Consider the following 9000-nt stretch of genomic DNA (forward strand, 5'->3'; position numbering starts at 1 on the left):
GGGGTGGAGGAGTAGGTGGAGCCCTAGATTAGGTTGAGTAGACAATGCAAGTTCCTGACAAGGCGTGTGACGTCTTTTGGGAGACGTGGGAGGCTGGCCGTGGGGAGACCAGGTATATTATTTTCCTCTTTAGGCAGATAAGCTCTCCCTCCTCCCCTGGATCCAGACTGTACAAGTTCATATTCCAGCCTTCCGTGGGCGGGGGTGGTGGGGGAGCTGATGGACAGCAAAGAAAAAGCGTGGTCCTTTCCTCTTGGCCTCAAGGGCTTTCCCAGTGTTATTGGAGGTGCACATCCTGTCACATGCTCCCTGGAAAATTAAGGCTAGGCAAAGCGCTAAGATCCGTCTTAGAGAGCCAAGCCCTGTGCCTGTGTGAGTGGGTCACGACTCCATGAGAAAAATGATCAGGCAGCTGAGGCTAAAAAAGAGTGGATTTCTAAAGCCCCGTATTGTTCATCCATTCTACAAGCACTTTTTACGCTGTTTTGTGCTGGGTACTGCTAGGTGCAGTGGACACAGAATCGTATGAGATGAGCCTTGCCCTGTAAGGAGCTCCATGCTTCAGTGCGTTGTGGAGCCTCCCGTGGTATGCTCTAAGAAAAGCAGCTGTGAGAAGTGTGGGGAGACAAAGGAGGGAGAGCCTGATTACCTGCTGGGGTGGGCGTGGTCTTCCCACTGTGGCCCTTTAGTTTGGGCAAAGCTTTGTCATTGAATCTCTGTTCTTTGTAGTTCTATATTAAAACGTTTACAGTCAAATGCTCTGTCTTTCATTATATTGAGCCTACGCGGAATAAACGTTTTTCTTACAGGGTAGGAGCCTGTGTAGTTCACTAAGACGGAGTAAGGCTGAAGCTTGCCTGTCCAATATTCGGTTGGGTAGTTCGTCACAACAGAAGAGGGAAAAAAATAGGTCAGAAAATATCTAAGAAATACAGCCCTAAAATAGCCAAAATTTGAATTGTCACGTCCGAGGACTTAGAATCTAAATCTTAGATGGTAATTGGAAATAACTTTTGAAATTAGTTCACTTTTTTGATAACTGAATGGTGGTGGTTTTGAAAAATCTTGTTGAATTTCTGCTCTTCGCACATTTGCTAAGCATCTCTATGTGGTAGGCATTGTGCCGACACGCAGTCACGAAGATGGAAAAGTACCATCTTGCTCATATCTTGCAGACATAGGCAATTTCAGCCCAATAATGTGATGGCGGAAGCCATCACAAAATGCTGCAGGAATCTAGGGGAAGGAGCATTTAAGTCACATCAAGGAACTGCTAGGACCTCAGATCACTGCCCTTTTCACCCAAGGTTCATTTTGTATATTCTCTTTAATTTGTCCTTCCTGCGTCCCCAGGTTACCAAGTGACAGGGGTGTTTATGAAGAACTGGGACTCACTGGACGAACATGGAGTTTGCACAGCTGACAAGGACTGCGAAGATGCTTACAGAGTTTGCCAAATCTTAGACATCCCTTTCCACCAGGTGTCCTATGTGAAGGAGTATTGGAACGATGTGTTCAGGTGAGAGCCGTTCACGGATGCAGAGCCTTCCCATGCGCTGCGGGTCCTTCCAGTCCCATCGTGGTCCATCCGACTGACTTGTGCCACCTGCGCTCTTCAGCAGCGATACCAAAGAACGTGGGTGGGAGGCCTCAGCCACCCTCGAGGGACTCTGTGTGAGAGGCCAGGCCTGGATCCCAGAGCACCCCAAGCTCTTATTCCTGTTATTTTGCCACCTTCCAGAAGGTCTCTTTAATGCTTCTTGAACCTTGAGATGTTTCTGCTGCCGAATTAGAGTAGGGGAGCTAAGGCTGCGGTCTCCCCTGGAAGGTGCCGTGAGGGGAGTGGCCACACCCATGCAGGCTCAGTGATTGGGGGGTTCTGAGAAAAAGAGTTAAGTGATCCACTCCCCCGTGCCTTTTGAAATCAAGGAAAAAAAAAACCACCAAAGAAAAAACTTTAAAAATCTAATATAACCCTAACAGTTATTATGGCTCCCTCTGTCCTAAGCACTGTGCTGCATTTGGAAACAAAAAGATGTATAAACCATGGTCCCATTCTGTAGGAATTTGTAATCTAGTTGGGAAGAGGACATTATTTTCAAAGAACGTTAATGGTGGCGAGTGGCATGAAGTCCATTAAAATGCTGCAGTTCAGAGGAGGGAGAAATGTGTCGCGTGGAGTGCTCAGGGAGACCTCATGAGGGGCTGGGGTTTGACTTGCCCTTGAAAGTCACAGGGACTAGAGACATTCCACATGGGGTCGCAAGAGCAGTGGGGGAGACAGGGATAAGTACCCATCCTTTATTTTGTGATCGTCGAAATCGTTGGCGGGACCCTCCTTGCTGCAGAGGGAGGATGCTGAGGGCTGGAGCGTGGTGAGCCCTGAGTGGGCTGCGTGCCTCGGGTGGCCAGTGGAGGCGTCCGAGGCAGCAGGAGTGTACGCAGGGGTGGGTTAGGGCAAGGGTCAGAAAATCCTTGGGTTTAGTCTTCGGTCTGCCACTTATTGTGTGACCCTGGGCAGTTGACGTAAGCAATACATGTAGCTTTTGTCGTTTTCATTATTAAAAAGACAAACCTGGCAGCCAAGTGTAGGGTAAGTTACGGGAGAAGACTGTGGGCAGAGAGTCTAAGGAAGCGCTGTTGCTACGGGTATGGAATAAGGTGGGAGTGTGGTGGGAAGTGAAGGCTGGCCATGACGGGTCCCCAGAGGGCAGATCCACCGGGCAGTAGATGTGGAGCTGCAGAGTCAACTGGGGGCTTTTAGACACACCCCTGGACCAGGGCTGGTGGGACCCTGGAACCCGCACTTTAATAAGCACTTCAGACGACGCTACTGGGGTCCCCTGGGGCTTGCTTTGGGAAGCGGTGCCATGGGGCTTGGTGCCTGATGCAGAAGCAAGAGAAACATAGGAGTCAGTGACAGATTCAAGGTCAAGTCTGGATCGGTGGAGAAAGCTAATTTGGGGGATTCCTCTGAGCACTGCAGAGTTCGGGATGATAGTAAGAAATTCAGGTACGTTTAAACTCCACCCTTCATTGCTAACTTTTGAAAGTATGTGAGTGAATGTGATTTTGGGCCACATCTGTCCAGGCTGGCGGAAGGGCTTGTCCCGAGTCCTGTGGGAGACTAGGAGCAGACGTCGGCCTAGAGCCCAGTTTCCAGGCCAGTGTTCCCAGGGCGTCCTTTTTGTTGTCCCCACGTGAAACCTCACGATGAAGGGAGAGAGCCCGTGAGAGGATTTAGGTCCTGTCTGCCTCAGAGCTTGCCCAGGCTCTGCCCTGGCCTGGCCCCCGCTGCCAGGGGTGCAGTTGGAACTGTGCCCAGTGATCTCTGTTCTGAACGCTCGCTGCCCTCGTAGCGCTTTCTAGATGAGGAACTTCTGAAGCCTTTTGTTCGGGACCCACTCGACCTTCAAGGGTCGGAGTCCAGCTGTTCTTCCTAATCACCACCTCCCTCACTAAGTGCGGGCCTGGCTTATCTGCTCACTACATGGGCCGTGGGCCATGCCCCATTGTTTTTGCTAATGCCAGCCGACACGTCTTCCATTATGCCATTGAGGAAGTGGTTGACAGTATATGCTCTTCGTAAACTGGTTTAAATGTTCGGCCTCTTCAACATTTATTTATTCAATGCTCATTATGTTGAAAAAATTTGGCAGCGATGGACCTTCAGAGAGAGTAAAACACGGATTCAGCCTTAAGAAGTTTATAGTTTAATGAACTGCGACAACTTTCTAAAAATAAAAAAAAAGGAAAGTGTGTGATAATATCAAGTGTTGTTGAAAATATGGAGCAACACAAGCTTTCCGCACTCAGGAAGGAGCGATCAGGGGTAGGAATGGTTTGTCATTGCCTGGCGAAGCTGAAGCCGCACGCGACCTGTGACCCTGGGCAGAGTCTTCATCAGCCTTCACAGTGCCTTCACAATGCTTTGTCAGCATTGTTTTTTTAACCCCTCATGCTCAATGGAAAGCTTTAGGTTAAATGAAAAAAATGATCATGTATACCAAAACACACCCTTTTTTAAACTCCCGAAACAGCATCAAAACCATCCTGAAGCGAATACCATAAGACCCTGAGGTTCTCGCTCAGTGGCCCTCCTCCCGGGTCCAGCGGTCTGGCAGAGCGGAAGCCCACTTAGGGCGCCTGCCCACTGCCGGCACCAGGCGGCTGCCAGTCCTCAGGAGTGTGTGTGGTCCCATTAGACAGCGTTTGTTGGCACATCTGCCCGGTGCCCTGGGTTCTTAGGCTGAGATTGTGGACTGGCTGATAGAGCCTTGAATTGTAACTGTCACTTCTTTTATTCCTGCTCCGACTCACCGAGGCGTCCTCTGGCGGGGCACTCGCGCCCCCCTCACCTCGTGATACCCCATTTTTCACCCAGGTTTATTATCGTAATGCGGGCCGAGAGTGCAGCTGGCTTTAAACAAATGTTTGATGAAAAAACAAAATGGCCACGTCCTGAAGTGCTCCTGCTTCACAGAAAATTACAATTTGATAAAACAAGAAGAAACTCTAAACAAGTAATTTATCTGATTTATTTTTTGAAGACTTTCACACTTAGAAATGAAAATTTTCTTCTCGTATTCTAGCGATTTTTTGAATGAATATGAACAAGGAAGGACTCCCAACCCTGACATCATGTGCAACAAGTACATCAAATTCAGTTGTTTTTTTCGTTATGCTTTGGATAATCTTGGTAAGTAATTTGCATTATCTTTATTTGTTTTTTTAAAAATTCATAAGATTTTCAGAGATAGGCAGAATCCAAAACCTTGTAAACAGTTTCGTCTTTCTGAAAGAAAGGAAGCAGTGGAAAAGATAATATTTTGTATTTCACTGAATAAGAAAACTTTCTGGTGACGTGCAAATGCCCCAGTCACTGGGAGGAGAGGTGCCTCTTCACTGTGGACTGCGCAGTATAGGGACAGGGGCAGGATGGGGACAGGCAGAGGATGGGGACAGGCGCAGGACAGGGACCGGTGCAGTGGGTTCCAGGAGAACCTGCTTCACAGAATCCCGAGGAAGGATGTGCTGGGTCAGTGTCCAGAGAGTTGAGAGGCGGGCCCCGGCCCCGGCCCCTGCCTGCGGGGCCAGTCTCGCTGGAGCAGGCTGTTCTGGACGTGGTTGTACTTAGCAGAAGTTCAGGAGCCCTAATTCAGGGCTCAGGATGTTCAGTGTTCAGCTCCCTGTTAGTCACCCTTTTTGCTAGTTCTGCTGAGACCTCTTCTCTTCTTTCAAAAGGAGGTTTCTGCTTTTCCCTGAGAGCAGGCTGCGTCTGTACCTGGTCTGGGTCCCTGGGTCTCTGTTCTGTTGCTCTGGTTTGAATCCATGCCTCAGTGGCCTCTTCTGCAAGCCCATCCTGTTATGATCGAGGCCCTCTTGCCCGCTGACAGCTTGCCTGCAGATTTTGTCTGTCCCTGAATTTCTGCTTTCTTGTTCCCGTCTCCCTTTTGGGACATCCCACTCCTTCCTGTTGACACATCCTGATTCTGACTTGCTTGCTTAGACTACCTCTTGGTATCTATTGCGGTGCTGTTGTACATTCTAGGTTCTTTTTCTGGTCCCCTGCTGTTAGAGTCACCATAAACAGCTTCTGAAGTTCTGGGTACTGGCCTTTCAGCTTTCTTCTGTCCCATTGCAGCTCACCCTACCATGCTTGGCCACATGCCAAGACATGTAATTGTGTGCCAGGAGCCCAGTGGTGTCACAGGACTGTTGGCAGCTCTGTCCTGTGAGCACTTTCATAATAACTGAGATGGGCACAAAGTAGGCTTGCAGATCTGATGTATAAGTGACCTGCAGCTGAGATGACAGTGACGAAAAGTTGGTTCGTGGAGTTAGGTATAGTGAAAAAATGCCTACAAAAACAAAGGATCAGAAAATTATAACAACCTTGAATGCTGGACTAACACCAAAAGCATGAAACTGAATAGAGATAAATGCAAAGTTTGCTACCCAGTTCAGTAATTAATTCTCCCAGTGCAAGACAGGGAGAAGATATGGCGGCTTTCGCTGTCTCACACTGACCATGCCTGCAGCCTGATGTCTGTTGAAGCCAGTGCAGCCTGAGCCCTCCCTGAGGTCTGCCTTGGGTGGGCCACAGTTGGCGGGATACATTTAGTCTCGATTTATTCAGAAAAAGGAGTGACAGATGCATGGAGTGTGAATTGAGGTTGGTTTTGCGTGTGTCTGGACATACGCCATCTGATGAACTATGTGATTCTTTGGGGTCGTCATAGCAGTATTCATGCGTGTGAGTTAGGATTACGGTTCAGTGTATGACACCAGAGGACAGGCGTGCAGTGTGCAGGAGGGAGTTTTTGACTCTGGGTAGCACAAACGGCTCCTCAGGAGGGGACTACTTGCCTTTTGAGAGGGCGAAGCTCCCTGTCATCTTGGCCTTTTGGGGAGCCCTTCAGGGGCCATCTGTTGGGCATGCTTCGAAAGGAATTTCTGCATTGAATGCCTCTAAGTCTGAACTTACTGCTTGAACCACGCAACACAGACCAAAACACGTAAAACTTGGACTTGTGAAATCTCAGGGTTTCTCCCAGAAGGTACGACGCTGTCTGCAGTAAACGTGGTTTCTACTCTATTAGAAAATTTCCAAGATGTAATGACGGGTTCCTAAATGTCGCTTTTCAGGTAGTTTAATATGCAGCAGTTAATTCTTGCTGTGTCTCGTTTCACATGGAGCCGACTGGGTGGGTGAGTCCTGAATCAGTTTTGCTGCACCTTCCAGGAGAGAAGTCTTGCAATACTGAACATTGCACAGAAGTTGTGGACTAATGTGTGCTTTGGGAGATGCTTTCACTTTTTTTTCATAATGTAGAAAGAAGAAATTGAATATGCTGGATGATCCTTCACTGTTAAAAAAATACATATTTATTAAAGAAAATTTGAAATTAGAACAGTAAAAAGAGGAGAGAAAACGCCATCTATCGTCTCCCTTCCCAGAATTAAAGGGATACATTCTTGGACGTTTTTTTCCATCTTTTTCTGTACATTTAAAAACGTGGAATCGTAGTATTATGTACTTTTCTTCCCTAAGTCATAAGCATTTTCCCATGTCATTAAAATTTCTTCGGAAGCGGCACTGTTATTATCACGATGGTATTTTAATTTACTTCATATTCTTCTGACATTGAACATTTTAGTTGTTTTTAGTTTTTTCTTAGTATAAGAAACACTGAAATGAGTTTTTTGTACTTAAATCCGTGTGCTCATCCGACTATTTCCTTAAGCTAGAATGAATGAATGAGTAGAACGGTAACTTTTGAAAGGCCCTTAAAGACATAATAAACCGTGTAGCTAGGTCAAGTTATTTTAAATTAAGGGTTAAATGCCACCTGTGCAGCAGTTTGAGGTGTGCCCTTTGAGACTGCGGCGGACCACCCGCGGTGAGGCGTCATGTCTGTGCTGCATTAGGCATCCTGGGCTGGTGCTGGCCAAGGCCAGTGAACGCAGGTCTAAAATCTGCCCCTTGTGTTCTTAAAAACCTCACAGGGGCAGATGCAGTTGCCACGGGTCACTATGCGAGAACTTCACTGGAAGATGAAGAAGTCTTTCAACAGAAGCACATTAAGAGGCCGGAAGGGCTTTTCAGAAATCGATTTGAAGTCAGGAATGGTAAGTAAAAGTGCCCAGGTCAGAGCTCCATTATTTGTAAACAGAGTAAAATATTTTGAAGAATGACAGTGGGTCATTGTGCGAGCGTACCTGCCAGACCTCTGTGTGTTCCAAACTAGCTCGTTTGTTTTGGTTTCCTTTTTGAAAATGACCCAAGAGGGTTATTTCCCCCAAGGGCCTGTGATTGGACAACAGAAGTCCCAGTCGGGGGTCAGGCCAGGGCTGGCGGGAAATGGAATCCGTAATTTATAACCCAGGTCTGGGTACTGTGTGTTGGTGATTTGCAGGAGAAACTTCACAACAATATTTGGAGTGCTATAGGCCCTGTTACTTACCATCAAGTTTGTAAGGGTTTAAGATCAAAGCATACTTTCATGGGCCAGGAATGCTGGGACCAGATGTTCATAGCACAGACTTGGTGGCCAGGCTTGGAACTATGTTGACAAAGATTATGTATACAAATTAGTTTATTAAGGACAAAGGGAGCAGAGTTTTACTTTCCCCCCGCAAAATAAATGGCAAACAGTGGACTCGGAAGCTGCTGGCTTATCCTGATGCACATTTGTGTGTAGAAAAGAGGCATTCACGTCATCGTTACGTGAAAGACAGAAGGGGCTGTTTCTGCAGCGGGTAGGCGTGCCTGCTCCCCCCCCTCCCCCCCCCGGAAAGTGTTTGGCCTCGCAGAGCTCTCTGGGCCGTCGGGGGTATGCCATGGCTGCACAGAGCCGTCCCTGCCCTCGTCGGCACACCTTTAATTGAGTGTGTCTTTTCGGTACACTAAAGCTCTTTATTTTATTCTAGTTCACTTGCCCTGGAGACCTGGAATAGGGCCTCCTGGCTGGGCCTGGGTCCTTGGGGAGAGTGCACCAGGGGCAGCAGAGGACCTGGCCCCGGAGCGAGTAGGCCCCGAAGCCAGGGCTCCTGGGTGCTGGCCTTGAGCTCGTAAATCTCACCTGTACAAGGTGGCGGCGGCACCTCTGACCGGGCCGAGTGCCCACGGGGCCTGAAGGAGCGAAGGTGTGAGGATAAAGCTCCTGGCCCTCACCAAACGTTACTCCCTCTCACTGGTTTAGGATTTCCAGCTTAAACGTAAAAGATTTCGAGTTGTTTTAAAATAACTCAGAACTACGAGAAAGTGCAAATTACTCCCTGTACTCCGGAGGCCCTTGCACACATACTGTTTGACTTTAGTTTTGAACCAGAGCAGCATTGGGCACATGAGTCTGCCTGACGACTGGTGGACTGAGCCTCGTCTTTCATCTTTCAGCCGCTTTTGTCGTTTTGCACGGAAGCGGTGGATAGAAATTTAGGAGACGGGGCTCAGTCTCTAGCTCTGCTGACCTCTGCCTGTACCATTTCGGCCAGTCA

The 9000-nt window shown here is 48.1% G+C and overlaps 1 protein-coding gene across 1 annotated transcript in view; it reads left to right on the top strand.

Moving 5' to 3' along the window:
- Positions 1 to 9000, top strand: part of TRMU (tRNA 5-methylaminomethyl-2-thiouridylate methyltransferase) — an 18076-nt gene that overhangs the window by 2555 nt on the left and 6521 nt on the right. Inside the window, exons 2-6 of the mRNA XM_011380730.2 lie at positions 1354 to 1519; positions 4593 to 4699; positions 7510 to 7632; positions 8119 to 8122; positions 8657 to 8699. Of these exons, the coding sequence (XP_011379032.2) occupies positions 1354 to 1519; positions 4593 to 4699; positions 7510 to 7632; positions 8119 to 8122; positions 8657 to 8699 (443 nt within the window). The remainder of the gene's footprint in view (positions 1 to 1353; positions 1520 to 4592; positions 4700 to 7509; positions 7633 to 8118; positions 8123 to 8656; positions 8700 to 9000) is intronic.

This window comes from Pteropus vampyrus, unplaced genomic scaffold (genome assembly GCF_000151845.1).
Source record: "Pteropus vampyrus isolate Shadow unplaced genomic scaffold, Pvam_2.0 Scaffold401, whole genome shotgun sequence".
NCBI lineage: Eukaryota > Metazoa > Chordata > Mammalia > Chiroptera > Pteropodidae > Pteropus > Pteropus vampyrus.